This window comes from Sarcophilus harrisii, chromosome 2 (genome assembly GCF_902635505.1).
Source record: "Sarcophilus harrisii chromosome 2, mSarHar1.11, whole genome shotgun sequence".
NCBI classification, from domain to species: Eukaryota; Metazoa; Chordata; class Mammalia; order Dasyuromorphia; family Dasyuridae; genus Sarcophilus; species Sarcophilus harrisii.
The window spans coordinates 19215420-19236213 of NC_045427.1; the positions used below are offsets into that span (position 1 = coordinate 19215420).

The 20794-nt window shown below is 56.8% G+C and overlaps 2 protein-coding genes across 3 annotated transcripts; one reads left to right on the plus strand and one right to left on the minus strand.

The window, feature by feature from the left end:
• The first annotated feature begins 3797 nt into the window (after positions 1 to 3797).
• Positions 3798 to 6958, plus strand: PRADC1 (protease associated domain containing 1). Its single transcript, XM_031949202.1, has 5 exons — positions 3798 to 3846; positions 3951 to 4210; positions 5984 to 6093; positions 6258 to 6425; positions 6525 to 6958. The coding sequence occupies exons 1-5, from the start codon at positions 3798 to 3800 to the stop codon at positions 6643 to 6645; spliced, it is 708 nt and encodes a 235-aa protein (XP_031805062.1). The 3' UTR covers positions 6646 to 6958.
• Positions 6959 to 7488: 530 nt separating this feature from the next.
• SMYD5 (SMYD family member 5) lies at positions 7489 to 19113 on the minus strand. Of its 2 annotated transcripts, XM_031949703.1 has the most exons (14): positions 18409 to 19113; positions 16696 to 16804; positions 15887 to 16026; positions 15324 to 15445; positions 14883 to 14952; positions 14612 to 14716; positions 14245 to 14307; positions 12434 to 12511; positions 10888 to 10958; positions 10402 to 10508; positions 10090 to 10146; positions 9430 to 9524; positions 9038 to 9108; positions 7489 to 8953 (listed from the first exon to the last, which is right to left on the minus strand). In XM_031949703.1, exons 1-14 carry the CDS (start codon positions 18634 to 18636, stop codon positions 8806 to 8808), a joined length of 1464 nt encoding a protein of 487 aa, XP_031805563.1. In that variant the 5' UTR covers positions 18637 to 19113; the 3' UTR covers positions 7489 to 8805. The 2 variants fall into 2 exon arrangements, with proteins under 2 accessions (XP_031805563.1, XP_031805564.1); XM_031949704.1 differs by lacking the exon at positions 12434 to 12511 and having other exon boundaries at positions 7490 to 8953; positions 18409 to 19111.
• Positions 19114 to 20794: the final 1681 nt, after the last annotated feature.

Genomic DNA, 20794 nt, shown 5'->3' on the forward strand with positions numbered 1-20794 from the left:
CACCCGGGGATGGGGGGAAGGAGGGGAAAAATTGGAACGGAAGGTTTGGCAACTGTCAAGGCTGAAAAAAATTACCCATGCAGATAGCTTGTCAATTAAAAGCTATAATAAAATAAAATAAATTTTAAAACGTTTGTTTAGCTGCAGCATGATTTATGCAGCTCATAGAGCGGGACTAAGAAGAGCTCGCTCTGAGCGTGGCCTCTGTATGTAATAAGTTATGTGACCATGGCTAAAGCCAGCTCACTTTTCTGAACCTCAGTCTTTTTCATCTGTAACATGGAGAAAAGAAGAGCTTTCAGGATTGTTGCAAAGTTTGAAAAGTTTTTGAATCTCTTAAGCATTAAATAAAGGGGAGCCATCATTTACTTAGAAAAGCATAGACATAAAGAAGGGGTTCTCTTAAAAAAAATTTTATCGCTAGGTTTTGTTTTTAACATTGTCCAAATTGACCCCTTTACCCCTATTTCTATCTCCCCCCCCCCCCAGAGAACCATCCCTTATAACAAAAAATAACTAATTTTTAAGGAAAAAGAGGGGGGAAAGAAAAAGACAAAACGGGTCAAAAAAGAAACATTATACAACTTTTCATACCCACAGATTTGCCTTACAGATATCTTCCTTCTCCTTGGAAGCCTTGCTTGTTCTTTGTTATTTTGTAGTATTCATTTTCTATTCTTTCATTGTTATTGTGCTTCCCCTCTACATTGTAACCATTATATGTATTGTTTGCTTGGCTCTGCTAAATTCACTCTACATCACTTTGGGTTAAGTCTTCCCATGTTTCTCTGTATTTCCATATGCATCATTTCTTACATCACAATACTATTCCATTACATTTGTGCACCACAATTTGTTAAAGTTATTGTTATTATTCTTGTTCTTAACCTGGGTCATCAAAAAAACATTTTTTTTTTTTTTGCTACTTCCTTAACTCTTATTTCAATATAATTGATTTCCTTTGTGGTCTTAGGTGTTTTATTTTACCCATTTAAAAATATGATTCTGAGAAGGGGTCCACAGACTTCACCAAATTGCCTGAAGGGGTCAGGAACCAAAAAAAGATTAGGAACCTCTGATCTGAGCATAATGTAGTTGAATTCCTTATATTTAAAGATGAAACTGAGACTAAAAAAGGCAAAAGTAATCTACCCAATAATACGACATAGTGGATGTCAGAAAAAAAAAAATTTAGCCTATGGCTGCTTAACTCCAAAGCTGGCACCGTTCCCACATGATGTCCTGCGTGTTTTAGACGTTACTGCCTTTATTGTCTTAATCTCAAGAGGTCCAGTTTCAAGCTGTACCTCTAGAACATGCTAACTATGGGACCCTGGACAAGTCAGGTCATCTTCCAAAGACTTCAATTCTTCATCTGTAAAATGGTCATCATGAGATTCAAATGAGATAATGTATCTCCATACATTGGAGAGAAACAGAGAGAGACAGACAGACAGAGAGACAGAGAGGAAAAGAAGAGAGAAGGAGAGACAGACACAGAGAGAGACAGACAGAGAGAGAGATAGAGAAACAGAGAGAGAGAGACAGAGAGAGAGAGGAAAGACAGAGACAGAGAGAGACAGAGAAACAGTGAGAGACAGACAGACAGAGAGACAGAGAGGAAAAGAAGAGAGAAGGAGGGACAGACAGAGACAGAGAGAGAGACAGAGAGGAAAAGAAGAGAGAAGGAGAGACAGACAGAGACAGAGAGAGACAGAGAGAGAGACAGAGAAACAGAGAGAGACAGAGGGATAGAGACAGAGAGAGAGAGGAGAGACAGAGACAGAGACAGAAACAGAGAGAGACAGACAGACAGATATTTTGCAACCTTTAAAGTGCTATATAAAAATATAAAGTGGTTAAAAATGTTGATTACTCTTAGAATTTGGGGAGTGATTACTATGGTGACTAACCAAGGCTAACCCTGTAAGTCTAAAGCCTTCTCAATACACCCTAATCAATACATAAACCAAGCCAGAAAGCATTGACATGGGCTAGGACGTGGGAATACAGAGACAGAAGGAAAATAGTGTCTACCCACAAGGAGATTGCAGGCTAAAGGAAAAGACAACCTGTACATATTTAGATCTGTACATAACATATATAAAAGAGATAAATGGGAGATTACCTTAGACGGAAGGCATTATATTCTGGGGGTGGGGAGAGGAGGTATTTAATCTGAGTTCTGAAGGAGGCCAGGAAAACCAAGAGGCAGAGAGAGAAGAAAGAAGAGAGCAGAGAGGAGAGAGAGAGAGAGAGAGAGAGAGAGAGAGAGAGAGAGACAGAGAGAGACAGAGAGACAGAGAGGAAAAGAAGAGAGAAAGGAGAGACAGACAGAGACAAGAGAGAGATAGAGATAGAGAAACAGAGAGAGAGAGAGAAAGAGAGACAGAGACAGAGAGGAGAGACAGAGACAGAGAGGAGAGACAGAGAGACAGAGAGAGACAGAGACAGAGAGAGACAGAGACAAAGAGACAGAGAGAGACAGAGAGAGAGACAGAGACAGAGAGAGACAGAGAGACAGAGAGAGAGCAAGCACATTCCAGGCAAGGGAGTCCGCAGGGTATTAGCTCAGTGGAATTGATGAGATGATGGGTTATACTAGATTTAAAGAATACCGACAGACGGGACGCAAGTTCTAGCTCGGTAGATACCGGGAGACTCAGGTGCTGACGTCACGGTCCTTTCCCCCCCCGGTGGCGTGAGACGTAACTGTAAGAGGGCATAAGGGCTGCCGGGAGGGGAAGAGGGAGGCATTCCGACCATGCTGGCGGCTCTCGGGCCTCCTCCCCTAAGACCAAGGACTCGGGCATCCCGAGACCCTCCACAAAGCGAGCCCGGACATCACCACCAGGTGGCTCCATTTTCTCTCCTCCCACTCTCAGCCCCTTAAACTCTAACCCACCCACCAATACCGCTCTCTGCAAAGGCGCCAGCGGCCTCGCTCTCAGCCTGTAACTCTGGGGCCTGCTCCCCCCCAGCCCCAGGGCTGGCTCCTGCGGGGGAGGGGCGGAGGCCGGGGGGGGGGAGGGGCGGAGGCCGGGGGGGGAGGGGCGGCCAGTCCAGGAGCACGCGGGCTCCCAGGCCGTGCCGGGGAAAGGGCCGCTCCGGCTCGGACCTTCTCTCCGGGCTTTGCGGGCGCCGTCTCCTCAGCAAGCTTCCCTTGTCAGGGTTCGCTGGCGTCACTCGGGCCGTAACGGTGCAGAGAACACACCAGAGGGGGGATTGCGGCCCATAGCATTAGAAAAACACCCCGATCCCCCAGGGATACCCCTAGAACCCTAAGGGGAAGACGTAGCCACGCCCTGGGGACCAACTTGTCAGTGGAATAGGGGTTGGGGGTGGGGTTGGCGGGAAAGGACGCTCGGTTTTCTGGTCCGTACAATGGGTGCGTAGCGGACACGGGCCAGGCGGAAGGAGGAAGTGCACGTGCCCGTAGTCAACAGCTCGCACTCTAGGCCTTCGGTCCTCCGAAACTCGTTGACCCAAGGGGGAACCGCTCAGGTGACTCCCCGCCCCCTCGGCAGACGGCTCGATGCTGGAGGAGCCTTAAAGTGCAGAAGAGACGCAGTTGGCGGAGCTAGGCCCCAAGCTCTCCCCGCGGACCCCCAGCTCAATTTCCTGTTTCCCCTTTATTCGGGATGGGTTGGTAATTCCGAACAAAGTTGAAGAGGCGGGGGGGGGGGGCGGAGCCAGTGCGCGACTTAGACCCAATCGGATCTTAACTCCGCTCCCCTTCCCCAATGGCTCCGGGCAGCGGCCCAGGGAGGCTCCGAAAGCACCAATTATGGACTGCGATGTCCACCAATAGCTTCTCACCCACGCTCCTCCTTCCCACCAATGAGCGTAGGGCATAGAAGATCGGAGAAAGAAGGCGGGGGCGGGAGGCGGGGGTCAGAGGAGAGCGAAAGGCATTAGATCCAATCAGTCCTAGGCGCCTTCTTCACTAGCCAATGAAGTAAAGGAGGCGGTCTATCGGCGGGCGCATCTCCCAACCAGATCTCGGCTACGGCTCTCCAATGAGTGTGGGCAGCGGGGGCCGGGGGCGGGCCGAGCGGAGCAGCTGTCAGGGGGCGCGCGGTCCGGAGCAGGAGGCGGCGGCGGCGGCGGCCCCGGGAGCGAGTGTCCCTCGGCCGGCCCGAGATGGTCCGGGGCGTCGTGGGCTGGGGCTGCTTGTGGCTGTGGTGCTCCGCGTGCGTGCTGGCCCACGGTGAGCCGGGGCGGGCGGGGACGGAGGCCAGCCGCGTCAGATGCGCCGGCGGGAGGGGGGCGGGGGGCAGGCTGACCCCTGACCCCATAGGAGACCGGGACTCCCGAGCGACGCGGGCCGGGCCGCAGTTTCCCCGCCTGTCACGTGCCCGGTCGCGGGAGCAGAGGCCCGACCCCCCTCCCGTCGCTGACTCCCGAGAACGCCTGGGACGGGTCCCGGGATCCTCCTCGGGCCGGGCGCCTCAACTAGCTTGCCCCTGTGACCTTGGACTCGGGGCGCCGGGCCCCGAGCCTCGTCTCAGCCTCCCCCGAGAGGAAGGGCCCCTGCGGCCTTTTGCGGCTCTGGCACCTGTGGCCTGAAAGGTCGCCCGTTTCCCTCCCTGCGGGACTCTCGCCCCTTCTAGCCGCCCGTCCCCGACGGTTTCCTCCCTGTAGACCAAGGGAAGAGCGGCTCCCGAGGCTTGGGGACCCGCGGCCGAGTCCGGGACAGTGGGCGCCAGCTTGTTGAGGGGCTCCCTTCCCTCCCGGGGGGCGGACCTTCCTGACCTTTGAAGGGTAGCCCGGGGTTGGGGGGAAAGGACGGACCCTCGGTCTCCTGGGCAGAGGCAGCTGATGCTGTGAGTCGCCTGGGGAGGCCGGGCCGAGGAGACACAGGTCAGAGAACGGGCTTCTCCCGGCGTGAGGCTGGGAATGGGGAGCTCCGAGGCTGGGAGCCGCTGGAGGCCCCTCCGCCCCCCACCCTCCGAGTCCGCTCCCTTCCTCCCCTACTGGTCTGGGCCCCAATGGGCCCAGCGGGAGGGCTTTGCCGTCCTTTGCTGCTCATTGGACAGATGAGGCAGCCGGGTGCCTGACTTGCCAAGCTCAGCCTTTGGGAATTGTGGGCCGGCCCTCTGCCAGGCCGGGTCCCCTGGGAGGCTGGGGCCGCCCTCGGGCCTCCCAAGGTCCCTCCCAGCTTTCTTGGGGGAGGTGGGCGCCAGCCTTCACTTTGTGTCTCTGCCCTCCCAGGCTAGGACGCCCGACCTGTTTGTGTGGGTGACACTGAGCCCCAAAGGTTTATCTTGGCAACCTCCAAGTGCTTCCTCTTCTGGAAAAGGCGGAGTCGGAGCAGCTTTGGCTCCGGCACCCTAAGGATCTGGGCCCAGCTTTGGCCCGGGCTCCGCCGGTGCCGCCCGCCCAGGCCCTGCCCTCCTGAGGTTCCCATAGTAGTGTGGAGATGCCAGGGGTCCTGGCCCCCAAACCCTCATGTGGCCCATGGCGCAGGCCCAAGTCTGGCTCTTGTCCCCAACCTGGGCCAGACTCCCCTAGCGGCACCAAGGGCCCGGCAGCAGCGCCTCAGGGGGCAGGGGCCTGCTTGGCTGGGCCCCACCTCTCCTCCCCCAAAGGTTTCCACAGGAACTGAATCCAGGCTGGAAACCCGGCACCTCCCCTACCCGCACTGCCGGCTTGGGGGTCATGGGCTCCCCCAGGCCCCCACCTCCTTTGGGGATCCAAGATCACCCCAATCTACCAGGGCACGCTTTCTTCCTTAGGGGTTTTGGGGCCTCAAAGGCAGGTAGGGGAGGCCCCCTCCCTTGGGTCCAAAATAAACCCCACCCCAGGCCCCCTCCTGCTCATGGCCGTGGGGGGACCCCTCCGGCCCAGCCAATTTTTGGCCTCGGGGGAAGGCCATTTGGCCCTTTGGGCCTTGGCCCCGCCTTGGGTGAGGATGGCCCCGGACCCCTGCCCCCCTGGGCTTTTCCTGGGGAGCTCCACGGCCTGTCTTCATATTTTCCAGCACACCCGGTACGAGCAGATCCAGCTTGTCCCGGCTGACCCCCCGGAGGCCTGTGGATCACTGAACAACGGGTTTTTCATCCAGGACCAGATTGCCTTGGTGGAGCGGGGGTGAGGGCCTGGGGGTCACAGGGCTGGGGGCTGTCAGACGGGGGGGGGGGCCCAGGGGTTTTACAGCGGCTCTGGGTCAACATCCACTTTGGGCTTTCTTCTTGGCGCCCCAGCACTCGCTGGGGCTCTTCCTGCCTCCTGATGGGCTCGTCTCTCTCTGCCAGGGGCTGTTCCTTCCTCTCCAAGACGAGGGTGGTACAGGAACACGGGGGCCGGGCAGTGATCATCTCTGACAACGCGGCCGACAATGACAGCTTCTACGTGGAGATGATCCAGGACAGCAGCCACCGCACAGCCGACATCCCGGCTCTCTTCCTGCTGGGCAGAGATGGGTGAGGGCCCGGGAGGGGGGGCAGGAGGCCAGCTGGGACGGGGGAGAGCCAGCCTTCCCCTCCAGGTCTTCTTAAGGGCAGCTCTCTCTCCCTTCTCAGCTACATGATCCGCCGCTCCCTGGAACAGCACGGGCTACCCTGGGCCATCATCTCCATCCCGGTCAACGTCACCAGCATCCCCACGTTTGAACTGTTGCAGCCACCTTGGACATTTTGGTAGAAGATGCCGGGCCCCCCCAGCCTCCAGATTCTGGACTGAGGGAAAGGAGGCACCCGAACCCTGGCCTCTGGTTGAGGCTGGACAGCCCCAGAAGCTGGGGTTAGGCTGAGCGAGGGGGGGGGGGGCTCCCATCCATCACTTTGGCTAAGCCATGCATCACCCCCTGCCTCGCCCAAGGGCCCACACCTCTGGGAGACGGTGCCCAGAGCTAGGCTAGTCACAGGCTGGGGCACAGGGACCAGGGAGGGGCACGGGGGCAAGCCCCTTCTCTGGCCCCCTGCATCAAGCACAATAAAGCCTTGAGAGATTTTTAGTGATGTCCTCAGTTACCTGCCAGAGCTCTGATGCTCTAAGAGGAAGAGGGATGTGCCCACAGTACCCAGGGTGGTGGGGTGGCAGCCAGGAGGCTGCAGCGGGGGTTCCAAAACCAGGCTCCATGAACTTGGTTAAAAAACAAACTTTTGTTTTTCAATGTGATGTGGAAGCCTTCCCCAGGGAAGGGCCTCCCCAGGGCTTGTGCCCAGGGAGCCAGGACAAACAAGAGGGAAGACTCGGCTGCTGGAGCTGACTCCCAGACACAGACGAGCGGCTTGGGCACCAGCAAAGGGGCCCGTCGGCCTTGGCTTCCTCGTCTGTAAAAACCTCAGAGGGCAGCGGGCGGGCTGTGGAGACGGGGCGGCCAGTGTGGGAGGAGAACCTCTCAGGACACAGGGGGCTCAGGGCGGGAGTCACCGGGACTGGGTCCCCATCTGAAGGGGGAACAAGGTGGCCGTAAGGCACAAACACCATCCCATACCAGAAGCACTTGGTGAACCCCACAATGCTCTGCTGCTGCTGTGATTTCTATCACAGCCCCCCAGCCTCTAGGAAGAAGCCGAGGGAGGGAGATGGGGGCTACAGAAAGGCCCAACAGAAGGCTGCAGGACCCCCCCCTTCCCCAAATACTGCAGCTCAGTTCACTTGGAGCCCACACCCCCGGAATCTCTCCCATCCATACAGAGGGATCTGTTCACCAGTCACTGTTTATTGAGAACACTGAACGGTCGGGTAGGACGGTGGTCTGTGCGGAGCACCAGACCACCAGGAGGAGGGAGGACGTGGGCCGCATCCCCGGGGTGTGGAGGGGGACAGAGCAAGCGTATCCATCACATGAGCCCTGGGGCCTCCTGGGGAGGCTGGGTTCTCTACACTGCCTGGGAGGGGAAGGCCTGGCAACAGGGGGCGGGCCCCACGGAGCCGCTCTGCCCCTTGGCTGGCTCCCATCTCTCTCCGGGGCCCCAAGAGGGCCCTGGGCTCCCTGGTCCCCACTGCTCCCAAGAGCACCAGAGGAGGGAAGGAGAGGAAAGAAGGAATGGCCTGGCGAGAAAGGGCCCCCGAAGCTGCTGGGGTGAGAGGAGAACAGATACAGCCTGGTCAGATGGCCTCCAATCAAGAGGGGTGGGAGCAGGCAAGTGGGGGATCCCCCAAAGGAGACCTAGTCTCACCCCAAATGATCCAGGACAAAGAGCAAATGCCCGGCCCCCTAGTCAGGGCTGGCCCCCACTCTTCCTGGGAGAGATGCCCCTCCCCCCAGAGCCCAGGAGGCTCCAATCACCAGCTCTCCCCAGACAGGGAAGAAAAGGCACAAGATGAGATTCCAAGGGCTCGGGGAAGGAGCGTCTGCCTGCCTTGGTGGCCGAGGAGCCCCAGATACAAGGGAGGCAGAAGGGGCCCTGAGGTGGGCACAGGGCCTTCTGTGAACCAACACAGACTGAGCAGCTGGGAAGCGCCAGGAAGGCGGGTGAGGCCGACTGATGCTTCCTCGGGGGTAGCCCCCACACTCTGCTCCGTACTTTGTTCCCAAAATAAATAAATCCATAACAGGCCGGGGCAGGTGGGAGCTCCGAAAGACTGTGGCCAGTCCTGGCCCCCAACGTGAATCCTCTCAAGGGGGGAGCTCCCGGGGGGTGAGGAATGAGGGGCCCCGGCTCCCCACCTGGGCTGCACCTCCACATTTTCCACACAAGGCTCCTGGTCTGGCTGGGTCCAGGCTCGTGCCCATGGCCCACTCCCTGGGCAGCCAGACTAGGGAGGGGGGAGGTCAGACGCTCCTCTTGGGGTGGGCAATGAGGCTGGGGGGGCGGCTCCCTTTTCCTGCAGGAGGAAGTCAGGGCCGGGACGTCAAACATCAGTCATCTCGTCCTCCAGCTCGGCGTCCTCCGGCTCGCCCTCCTCTTCCTCTTCCTCCTCTTCCTCATCGGAGGTCACACTGGGATCCTCAGCCTCGGCCAGGCATTTGGGGCAGGAGCAGACGAACAGGTAGTTCTCCCTGCAGGGCAGAGGGCCGGGCGCTCAGGAGCTGGCAGTCCCTGGGCCCCAGAGGCCCCCTCCCCGACCTCCCCCATCCGGGTACCTGAGAATCTTGTGCCGGCTGTATCGGCTGCGCTCGCGCTGGCAGCAGTCCAGGTAGCTGATGCAGATTTCCTAGGGGCAGGAGCAGCCACTTCAGGACTTGGGTGGGGGGCACCCACTGCCCCGCGCCCAACATCCGTGTCCCTCAGCCTCCCTAGGGGACTGGGCTGCTGTGCCAGCCAAGGACCAGCCGGGGAGGGGGCGAGCCAGGAGCCAGGCCCAGAGCTTCCAAGCTGGAAAGGGGATTTGTCCCGGCCACCTGGGGGGAGGGGGGCAGAGGAGAGCCAGGGGCTGCCCTACAAGGGGCCTGAGGAGCAGTTTGGGGAGATGGAAGGAGAGAAGGTGGGGAGACATCTAACATGGGAACCCAGGGCCCAGGCCCCCCCCCCCTACCTCCCCAGGTTTGATGTCCTCAAGGGCTGTGACGTGCAGAAGGAAATTGTTTTCTGGGAAGGAGGTCTCCGCGTTGGGGACACAGCTGTGGTTGCCTGAGAAATGAGGGGGGTCACTAGCCAAGTCCCCCACAGCTTCCTGCAGGGGGTCACTGACCCTCCAGAGCCAGGGCTCATGCCACAGACAGAGCAAAGGCTCTCAAGGGCAGGAAAGGCTTCACTGTCGAGGGTCCCCAGGGCCTAGCACAGTGTCTGGGACACAGAAGGTGCCTAATAAATGCTTGCTGCTTCACTGATACCCAAAGCCCAGCCCAGCTCTATCTGGAACTTGTGATTATCAGGGCCAGGAGGCTCCTGGGCACACCCATGGCATGGGCAGCCTGGGTCCCTACCACCTTCTACACCGTACCCTGAGACAAGGGCTCTGGACCTGGGACCGTGGCCCCCCAGAGAGATGGTGGGGTCCCTTTTCCCTGAAATGGAGCTTTTCTGTCACTTTACTTTTTACAAAACCATCTTTCTGGGGAGGGTCTCACTGCTTGGGCACACAGCCCACGAGCCAGCCCCAACACCCCCCAAGGTGCATGGCCCCAGGGGCAGTCAGGGAGGACCCATCCCTCCCAGGCCCACATCCGTGGGCTCAGCCCCACGGACTACTCACAGCAGCTCTGAAGCACGAAGAGCCCAGACCCCTCACAGTTGAGGAACTCGCCGCTGGCTGTAAGGCAGACAGACAGAAGGTGTGGCAGCTACTGGGGCAGCAGGCACACAGGGGCAGCGGGCACGGCTCCACTGAAGCTGGCTTGTCTGAGGCTCAAGCTCGGCTCCTCCGAGAACCCCCGCCCAACAGTGCCCGTCCACCACCTCAGCCCCTCACATTTTGTGCCCGTTTCCAAGGACGGTCTGGGGGAGAGGGAGCCAAAGAAGCAGCCGCTGCCCGGCCAGCAGGACACCCTCCCTCCGCCCCACCCACCTCTCTCGATGTCCTTGTACAGCTGATCGATGAACGCATCCAGCTGCTCCCGTTCCTGGGGCTTCAGGTCAAGGGCGTCACAACCATGGACCCACTGACTCAGGGAACTGGGGGGGAGAGAGCAAGCCAAGCACTAAAAAGGGCCCCCCAGCTGAAGCTTGATTGGAGGAGCAAAACTGACCCAGGCAGCCCCATTTAGCACCTGGAGCTGGCCCGTGGGAATGGACAGAGCCTCAAATACCCACCCCACCCCACCCCTCCCGTCTTCAAAGCTAGCTATTCTGGTCATGAACCTCACAGTGGGCGGGAGGGAGGGTTCTTCACTGGCCAGCTCCAGTTCAGGGCCCTTCACCCCTTGTCAGAGCATAGAGGTGACCCCTCGCCTGTCCTCGGTCCCCCAAGTCCAGCTCAGGCTCTGCCCACAGGACATGCTCAGAGGGGCCGACCCACTTTCTTCTTCCCACTGCTCCAGAGACATCTCCTTACCTGGTCCCAATTCCTTGACCATTTGTCCCAACAAGAGCAAAGAGAGACCGAAATCCATCAGGCGTAAACCACTGCACGTAAACCCAGAGGGAGAGAGCGATGAGAGGCATGTCATGGGCTCATGGGCGCCCCCAAGCTGCCCCGGCTGATCCCTGCCCGCTCTCCCTATTGGGGTCTCAAGCCCACCACCGCCCACCACTCAGGCACGTTGACTCTCCACCAAGACTTTCCAAGTTCCACAAACAAGGGGATTTTAAACCCTGCAGTCAGAAGGGAGGTGGGCGGTCCTCAGGTACCCAAAGGGATGGCCATATGCCTTTAATACATATTATTTATATATAATATGTATTATATACACATATATAGTATTAATATATAATATAAAAAAATATATTTTTTCCTTGTTTGCTTTTTTATGCTTCTTTTGAGTCTTATATTTTGAAGATAAAAGTTTTCTATTTCTTCCTAGTCTTTTCATTGGAAATGACTGAAAAGTCCCCTGTTCCACTCAAAGATTTCCCCCTAAAAGATTATGCTCAGTTTTGCTGGATAGTTGATTCAGCGTTGTAGTTCAAGCTCCTTTGCCTTCCAGAGTATCATATTCCAATCTTTTAATATAGAAGCTGCTAAATTCTGATCACGACTTCTTGATATATGAATTGCTTCTTTCTGACTGCTTGCAATAGTTTCTCCTTCACTTGCTAAGCTTGTGTGCACACCCTTTAATCCAGCAGTGTTTCTACTGGCCTGTATCCCAAAGAGATCCTAAAGAAGGGAAAGGGACCGACACGTGAAAGAATGTTTGTGGCAGCCCTGTTTGTAGTGGCTAAAAACTGGAAACTGAGTGGGTGCCCATCAGTTGGAGAATGGCTGAATAAATTGTGGTATATGAATGTTATGGAATATTATTGCTCTGTAAGAAATGACCAACAGGATGATTTCAGAAAAGCCTGGAGAGATTTACATGAACTGATGCTGAGTGAAATGAGCAGGACCAGGAGATCATTATATACTTCAACAAGATTATATGATGATCAATTCTGATTGGACGTGGCCATCCTCAGCAATGAGATGAACCAAATCAGTTCCAATAGAGTAATAACGAACTGAACCAGCTACACCCCGTGAAAGAATTCTGGGAGATGACTATGAACCTCTACATAGAATTCCCAATCCCTCTATTTTTGTCTGCCTGCATTTTTGATTTCCTTCACAGGCTAATCGTACACTATTTCAAAGTCCAGTTCTTTTTGTACAACAAAATAACTGTTTGGACATGTATACATATGTTGTATTTAACTTATACCTCAAGATACTTAACATGTTTTGGTCAACCTGCCAGCTGGGGAAGGGGGTGGGGGAAAAGAAGGAAAAAATTGGAACAGAAGGTTTGGCAATTGTCAGTGCTGAAAAATTACCCATGCATAGAACTTGTAAATAAAAAACTATTATTTAAAAAAAAAGAAAAATGAATGCTAAAAACTATCTTTACAAGTAATTGGAAAAGCGAAATACTATTAAAAAAAATAACTTTTGAAAAGTTAACCTGATCTTGCATCCTCCTCCTAGCAATCAACAGAAGTTGGTTGATGAGTTCTGAGATCACTTTCTTGATAAAATTTTCCTTTTGGTAAAAAGAACACGTTGAATTTAAAGTCAGAAAACCTGAGTTAAAATATCAGCTCTGTAATTTACTAGCTATGTAACCCTGAATGATTTTTTTGACCTTTCTTGGCCATCATTTCCTAATCTATAAAAGTAGGAGGTTGGACTAGATCAAAGCTTCTTAAACTATGGATTAGGACCCCATAACTGAATGAGGGGAAAGGGTCGGGGGCGGGGGGGCCCAAAAAATTTGGCAATGTCAAAAGGTATTGAATATTCCACCAAGATTAAATTCTATATGTAAAGATGAACAAGCCCATCCATTTCATTAGTATGCAAATTTGCTTCCATCTTTTCTTTAACAAGTAGTAAAATTATATGTATACCAAAGAACTGTTTAAAAAAAAGAAAGAAAGTAGTCCGCTTCCACCTATATTAAGTCTCTATGGTCCTTTGTCTAGATGTGGATGGCCATTTTCCAATGTCATAGATCACATATTATGAGAAGAGCGAAGTCCATCAAAGCTGATCATTGTACAGTGTTGTTACCGCGTACAATATTTTCCTGATTCTGCTCAATTCACTCAGCCTCAGCTCATAAGTCTACATGAAATCTGCCTGCTCGTCATTTCTTATAGAACAATAATATTCCATTACATTCATATACCACAACTTGTTCAGCCATTCTCCAATTGATTTCCCTCAGTTTCTAAGTCTTTGCTACCACAAGGAGAGCTGCTATAAAAACTTTATACATATGAGTCCTTTTCCCTTTTTTATCTCTTTGGGATAGATCTAGTGGTGGTATCACTACATCAAAGAGTACATAAACTTTTACATCCCTTTGTAGTCCAATAATTCTCAAATTCTCTCTTCAGAATTTTTTTCTCTCGGTTGTTTTTTCAATAAATATTTTGCAGTTTTCTAATTTTTCATTCTTTTGATTTTGTTTGGATTGATCCTCAACGTCTCAGTTATTGGCTTTCAATCAGTTCTAAAAATCATTTTAATGATTAAAAATCATTCTAATTTTTTTCTTATCTATTTTTTTTTCCCCATTGGAGCTTTTTATTTTCAAAACATATGCAACAATAATTTTTCACCGCTGACCCTTGCAAAACCTTATGTTCCAATTTCCCTCCCCTAGATGGCAAGGAATCCAAGATATGTTAAACAATCATTCTAATTTTTAAAGAACAATTTTCTATAGTTAGTTTTTGTAACTCCTTTTTCCATTGGGCAACTGTATTTTTTAAGGAATTGTTTTCTTTTGTCAATTTTTGTTGTTCCTTTTCTAAGCTGCTGATTCTCTCTTGGGTGCCTCTCATTTCTTTTCTGATTTTTCTTCTACCTCTTATTTGACTTAAAATCTTTTTTGGACCTTTTAAGTAAGTAGATTCTGTTGCTTTAGAATCCATTCAGAAGCTTGATTTAATGTTTACTCTGAAACGGGGGGGGGGGGGGGGAGAGCTCAGGTGATTTTCTGGCTTCTTGCCGGGATGTCTTCCTCATTACTCTTGACAGAAACGTCCTGCTGGCCAGAGAGTAACTTAAAAGGCAGCCAGTGGTGCCGTGCTTAGAGCACTGGCCCGGGGTTGGGAAGATCAAATTCAAATCCCACCTGACACGACTAGTTGTGTGGCCCTGGGTGCCTCAGTTTCCCCACCTGTCAGATGAGCTGGAGAAGGAAAGGGGAGACCGCTCCAGGATCTCTGCTGAGAAATCCCCAGACGGGGTCCTGGAAGGACTCACCCGGCTGAGCTGTTCTTCGTACAGAGCCTCCGTGAAGAGTCGCCTCAGAAGTTCCAACTGGCCCTGATGGAAAAGGGGCACAAGTCAGGAGGCTCCTGAGGACCCCAGCCCAGGCCCACCCCCCCAGGATCAGAGGCCGGCTGAGTACCCGTCCCTATACCTGCCCTCCAGGAGGAGCCCCCGGGGGCCCATCCACACAAACCTCCTCACCTAAGGGAGAAAAGAGGGAGGGGCTATAGGTGGCCCCAGGCCTGGAGACTGAGACCTCTTTGCCCCAGCTGCCCCTCTGGAAGAAAGCCCCCAGTCCAAGCCGGCTGGGCTCCCCAGTCAAGGCAAGGCCTGTGGGGAGGAGGGAGCCAGGACTAACCTTAAACTTGTCTCCGAGGAGCTTATGGACGATCTCTTCCTCCTCATTGGCCGTTTTATTACAGAACTGGGAGAAGAGTTTGATCCAGCGTTCCTTATCCTTTGCCTAGAATGCACACAGAGTCATGTAGCCCCTCAGTAACATGTACCCCCAAGATGGGATCTCCTGCCCCAGCCCCGGGCCCCACGGCACCTGCACTGTCCCGCCCCCATCCTGGGCCCCCATGGCAGCTGCGTCCCCTGGAGGAGCAGGAGGGGGAGCGGACACTCACCTGCTTCACAGTGGCCACCATGCGGGCCATCAGCATGATGCTGGCAGTCTCGGGAGGGTAGTGGACGCTCCTGGGGGATGAACAGGTCTGGGTCAGGAACTCCTCCCCAAAGGCACGGTCCCCAATGGGGCCTGGGGATGACTCCTGCTGCACCCCCTGCTCCCCCACAGCACCCAGGGAGAACTGCTGACTCTCAGGACATCATTCTTGGGGGATAGAGACAGGCCCCTGCTGCCCTGCTAACCAGGAACTGCTGGCGGGCTGGAGAAGAGCCCGGCAGAGCAGGCCTCTGGGGGACTCCGGGCCCAAAGGGGGCTCGGCCCTCCTGCCTGGGCCAATTTCCTGAGCCGGCAGGGCAAGGGCCACCCAGACTTGGGCTGTGGCAAAGGGCTCTGGGAAATGGATTCCCAGGGAAAGTGGGGGACAGGGGATGAGGCCGACCTCCAGGCTTCCTGAAGCTTGTTGAGAGGATGCGCAGGGTCATTCTGGGAGGGGCCCAGGCACAGGGCTCGGTGGTACTGCTCCAAAGCCGCCTGGCGACACTCCGCGCTGCAATACGCCACCTGCCCACCAGAGGGGAGGGTCCATGAGAGTCCGGGGGAATGATCATGGACTTAACAAGTAAGCCCTGACCACTGGGCTAGGAGAGGGAAGGAAACGGGGAGGGGACAAAGAACGACCCGGCCTGCCCTCGGGGAGCTCGTAGTCTGTGACTTCCACGGCTTCAGCCATTTGTCCACAGCCTCCTCACTGACAGAGCGGGGAGGCTTCCCTGGGATTCCTGACAAAGGCCCATCAAATGAGTTGTTACCATCATGACCACCCTCCATGCTGGCGGTCAAGGATCCTGCTTCTAACCCTTCTAAGGACAGAAGCTGGAGGCAGAAAACTCTGGAGGGCCCGAGCCCCAGTCCCTGAGCCCCATTCCCCCAGACCTGAGCCCCATTCCCCCACGGCACAAGCCCAAGCCCCAGCCCCCGAGCCCCAGCCCAGCCGAGTCTCACCTGGCAGTGGGGGCACAGCTGGTGGAGCTCCTTCCGGATGCTGCACTGCTCGGGGTGAGGCAGAGCGCCGCAGGTCCTCCCCGACAGCCTCTGGGCGTTCTCCTCGGCGGTCTCCAAGGCCCGCAGGCAGTGGTCACAGGCTGGGGCGGGAGCCACACGGAGCAGCTCAGCCCCAGGCTCGGGCCCCCCCCTTCCCCACTTTCCCTGGCCCCTCCTCCCACCCCCAGTCTCTGAACCTGCTGGGCTGGGACTCAAGGATCCTTCTCCCCGATTTTTCTCTCCCTGGTCTCCCCCTTGGACTGTGGCTCTCGGGGGGAGGGATCACTTTCCGAAACTAGAGCAGGGGTGCTCCCAAATCCCTCTTCTTCCTTCTCCTCTTCCCACCACTGAAGCCTCTGAGCTGGGGCAATGGAAGCTGCTCATGGGACGTCCCTGCTGCCCAGGCCCCACAAGCAGCAGCCGGCACGGCCCGGCCTCCCCTGGGGTTTGGGCCCTGAAACGCTGCCAGCTCTGCACCCCAGAACCGACTCCGCCACCCTTAAACAAGGAGCTCTGGGCTCCTGAAGGGCGAGCTGGAGGGCGGCCGCAGAGCAGGCGCCGGCTGTGGGGCCACAATTACTCCCTGAGCCTCCCCCACTCCCAGGGGCCTGGGAGAAGTCAGGGAGGTGGGTCAGCAGTTCTAGCCCCGGGGCTCCAGGAAGGACCACACGGCCCTGGCCTCAGGGCCGGCCCCGGCCCGGTCCCATCACTAGTCCCGAGTCTCACTGACAGACCAGGGCAGGGGGCTGTGACTCGCTGCCCGCGCTCACCTCTATAGCGGTAAAGGGCGTTCCAGAGGAACTGGGAGGCCACCAGAGGCCTCTCCACGAAGATGGTCTCCCCTTTCTGGACTGGCCGCGTAGCAAAGAGCCCCTTCCCCTGCAGAGCAAGAGGACCAGGGCTTCCTGACTCCCGCGGCTTAGCTGGTGCCCCCAGAGAGCATCCCGGGCCCCCCTGCACACACGCCTGGGGCAAAGCTCTGGGGACAGGAGGACACAGCAGGGGCTGTCCTCCAAAGGCCCGTTACTGGGGGGGGGGGGGGGGGAATGGGGGGCAAGGCAGTGCTGGGCCGTCTCCTCCTCTAGCTCATCCTACAGATGAGTAAACTGAGGCAGGCGGGGAGGGGATGTTCTGCGCAAGCGTCAGACTGCAGAGTCTCCCCGGGCAGCGCCCGGCCCGGCTCACCCGCGGCCCGTCGGCCCCCCCTGCTTGCGAGCTGCCAGGCAGACACCAAAGGCAGAGGAGCGGCCCTGCCCCCACACCCTGGGAACGGCCGGGCCGCAGACCCCGCCCCCGCTGGCCTCAGCTTCCCCATCTGCGGGGGCAGCCGGAGGAGGAGACGCCACGCCCCGCAGCGTCTCTGCCACCCCCCCACCCCCCGCCCCGGGTGCGTCCCCAGCAGGGAAGATGCCCGCGGGGCTGCGGGGAGGGGCCGGGCACGGATGATGGGGGAGGGGGACCCGCTGCCCAGCGGTCTGGGGAGGGGCAAAGGCTCTGGGAGATGCTGGCAGGAAGTCCTCCCCGGGGCGCTCCGATCTGGCCCCGATGAGGTCACCAGGATGCCAGTGACCCATTAACAACGCGGCCGAGGGAGGGATGGGGGGATTCTCCGCACCTGCGGAGGGGGCGGGGCCAAGAGTGGCGGTGAGGCCGCGGTTATAAATCACTGGGGGGGGGGGCCCGCGATCACACAGTCCCAGCCCGCCCCGGGCCCGCACAGCCGGCGGGGAGGGGGCGGTGCGGGGGGCGCAGGGGCCGCGGTGATACAATCACACCTCCGGCCCGGGGTGCAGGGGGAGGGGGCCAGGGGCCGCGGTCACACAGTCACACCTCCGGGGCCGGGGTGCAGGGGGAGGGGGCCAGGGGCCGCGGTCACACAGTCACACCTCCGGGGCCGGGGTGCAGGGGGAGGGGGCCAGGGGCCGCGGTCACACAGTCACACCTCCGGCCCGGGGTGCAGGGATCGCGCACCGGGGGAACGTGCCCGTCTCCATCCCCCCGCCCCCAGACGTGGGCGGGATCATGGGCACATCTGGGGCCTGCCGGACTTGGCCGAATCCCACCGCGGCCGCCTCTGTGAGGGGGGGGGGGCGGTCTCTCTCCCCCAGGCCGCAGCGGAGGGGCGAAATCTGGGCGGCGGCCTTAGCCCCGGGGCCCCTGGGCCACATTCTGGGTAGGAGAACGGCCCGGGGAAAGGCCCGGAGCCCAGCGGCCCGGAGCCGCTCCTCAGGCCCGGGAGAGGCCTGCAGACGGCCGGCAGCGGGGACCAGGGGCGGGGACGGGCAGGGCGGAAGAGTGTGCCCGGGCGGGGAGCCCCAGGCAGCCGCGGGCCGGCGGGCGCGCGGCTCCGACGCCGTCACAGCCCGGACCCAAAGCTCGGCCCCGCAGCAGGGGGCCGGCGGCAGCGGAAGTGGGGGAAGGGCTGAGGCGGGAGCCAGATGGGGGTCCCCGGAGGGGGCGGCGGGGCTCTGGGCCCGCCTCACCTTAGCGCTGCTTACGAATCGGACCTCCACGGGCCCCCGGACCGGGCCCGCCGCGCCCACGCAGAAGGAGAACATGTCGCACATGGAGGCCGCCATCTTGGAGGGGCGCTGGCACCGCCCTCTGACACTTAACCCCGCGCCGGGCAGCTCTCCTTGCGCATGCGCAGCTCTGCTCCCGACTCCGCGTACTCGAGGGCCCAAGGGCCTGGCCCCGCCCCCCACTCTCATTCGGTCTCTCCCCGACCCTGCCCACCCTTCGCACCGAGTTCCCCACCCTCTTCCCCCTTCCCCATGGCTCCTCCTTCCCCTTCTTTGGCTCCGCTCTCTCGCCCACTTCGCTTTCTAGCTCTAGCTCTCATTCTCTTGTCTCTTTCTCGCTTCGCCTAGCCCTAGCCCCGCCCTCTCCAGCTTTCTGGCCCCTCCCTCTTGTTCCCTAGTTTCCTGGTCCTATGGCCACACACCCCCTTCCCGTTCCTAACCTCCCCCCTCCCTCATCTCTGGCCCCGCCCTCCTCAGTCCTGTGATAACGCCCCTCTCTAAATCCTGCCTCCTTCGGCTTTCTGGCCCGCCCCTCCAGCTCTGTGGCCCCGCCCCTCCTCAGTCCTGTGATAACGCCCCTCTCTAAATCCTGCCTCCTTCGGCTTTCTGGCCCGCCCCTCCAGCTCTGTGGCCCCGCCCCTCCTCAGTCCTGTGATAACGCCCCTCTCTAAATCCCCCGGCTTTCTGGCCCCCCCTCAGCTCTGGCCCCGCCCCTCCTCAGTCCTGTGATAACTCCCCCTTCCTGCCCTTCGGCTTTCTGGGCCCCCCCTCCAGCTCTGGCCCCCCGCCCTCCCTCAGTCCTTGGATGCCCCTCTCTAAATCCTGCCTCCTTCGGCTTTCTGGCCCGCCCCTCCAGCTCTGTGGCCGCCCCTCCTCAGTCCTGTGATAACGCCCCTCTCTAAATCCTGCCCCCTTCGGCTTTCTGGCCCGCCCCTCCAGCTCTGTGGCCCCGCCCCTCCTCAGTCCTGTGATAACGCCCCTCTCTAAATCCTGCCTCCTTCGGCTTTCTGGCCCGCCCCTCCAGCTCTGTGGCCCCGCCCCTCAGTCCCTCACTCACGCCAGCTCTCTGGCCCGCCTCTCTCCCATGGCCACGCCCCCTCTTCGGTCATTAACATGAGAGGGCGGGTATCTCACGGGATCCTGCACCTCAGCATCCCCAGTAGCAGCACCTGTGTAACCCCCTCCTCTCTCTCTTGTCCTTCCCTCTCTCCTCCCCAGCTAGCGTCCTCCGAGGGAGAGGGGGCTTCTGCCTCCAAAGCTAACAGCTACGGGATCTTCTCTCTGGTCCCTTCCTCCCACAGCCCCCTCCCCACTCTGGAGGACCCCAGGCGGCCCCTCGGGAGATCCTCCCAGACATTCTGAATGGAGGGGCCCGCGAGCCCCCCACCTGCATGGAAACCATCCCCTTCTCTGGCGCCCTGGACTCTCCGCTCCAGGGGCGGTGTCCTAAGTTTCAGGGCCAAAACACTTCCCCAAAGGTCACCTCCTCCTCTGGGCCCTCCCAAAACGCATGACTCCTCAAGTGAACCATTCCTTGTCTCCCTGTTGAACAAAAATTTGACAAAATTACCTGTCCTGGGAACTTCATTTTAATTTTTTAAACAAAACTTACTTAAACCTTGATTTCCTCAGCTTCTTTCCAAACTCAGACCAGATCCATTCTAGATCTCCCCCTTTAGAATGAAATCTTTGAGCTATCTTTCCCTTGTCAGGTCTTTACAAAGTGCTTGTACATAGTAAGAACTTAATAAAGGCTTGTGGACGGGGATTAAGAGACTCGATCAAACTGAGAATAAGAAGTCAGTAATTTTATAAATACTATTTAATCCTCAGAGCAACTCATCAAGGTAGTTGGTATTATTAGTCCCATTTTACAAAGGAGATAACTGATGCACACAGCCATTAACTATCGTTTGTTGACCTTCTTGGAATTGTGACTTTTCCCTTTGGAAAGCAGATATAGTAGGGTCATTACAGAAATATCCTCCTAAACCAGGAATTTTACACACACACAGAGTACAACAGGAGTTTGCTCACACTTAACCCATGTGGCCAAAGGGAAAAGTTGAAAAATCTACTTTGGATAGAGCCTTTTTTTTTTGAAAATTTTATTTTATTTTAGTCTTTCTAGATTTCATAATTTAGCAAAAAAAAAAACGTTGAAAATCCAGGACAAACAAGTTACAATTTACTATAAACGGATCTAGAGCAACATCCTTATTTTCATCCCACTGGCAGGCCTGGTTCCCAGAACATGACTACTTCTCTCCTCTAGGTTCCAAGGGGCACACCTGAGGGACTGGGGGCTTTCAAGTACTACTGCTCAGGAACCACCTGGCAGAACAAG

Excerpts from the sequence above, each read along its gene's own strand:
- SMYD5 (XM_031949703.1), bottom strand. The coding sequence starts at position 18,636 with ATGAGAGTGGGGGGCGGGGCCAGGCCCTTGGGCCCTCGAGTACGCGGA. Across the intron at positions 16,805-18,408 it reads GATTCGTAAGCAGCGCTAAG|GGGAAGGGGCTCTTTGCTAC; the intron begins GTGAGGCGGGCC and ends CTTGCTCTGCAG. Across the intron at positions 9,109-9,429 it reads AGGACATCAAACCTGGGGAG|GAAATCTGCATCAGCTACCT; the intron begins GTAGGGGGGGGG and ends TCCTGCCCCTAG.
- PRADC1 (XM_031949202.1), top strand. The coding sequence starts at position 3,798 with ATGTCCACCAATAGCTTCTCACCCACGCTCCTCCTTCCCACCAATGAG. Across the intron at positions 6,094-6,257 it reads ATTGCCTTGGTGGAGCGGGG|GGGCTGTTCCTTCCTCTCCA; the intron begins GTGAGGGCCTGG and ends TCTCTCTGCCAG. Across the intron at positions 6,426-6,524 it reads TTCCTGCTGGGCAGAGATGG|CTACATGATCCGCCGCTCCC; the intron begins GTGAGGGCCCGG and ends CTCCCTTCTCAG.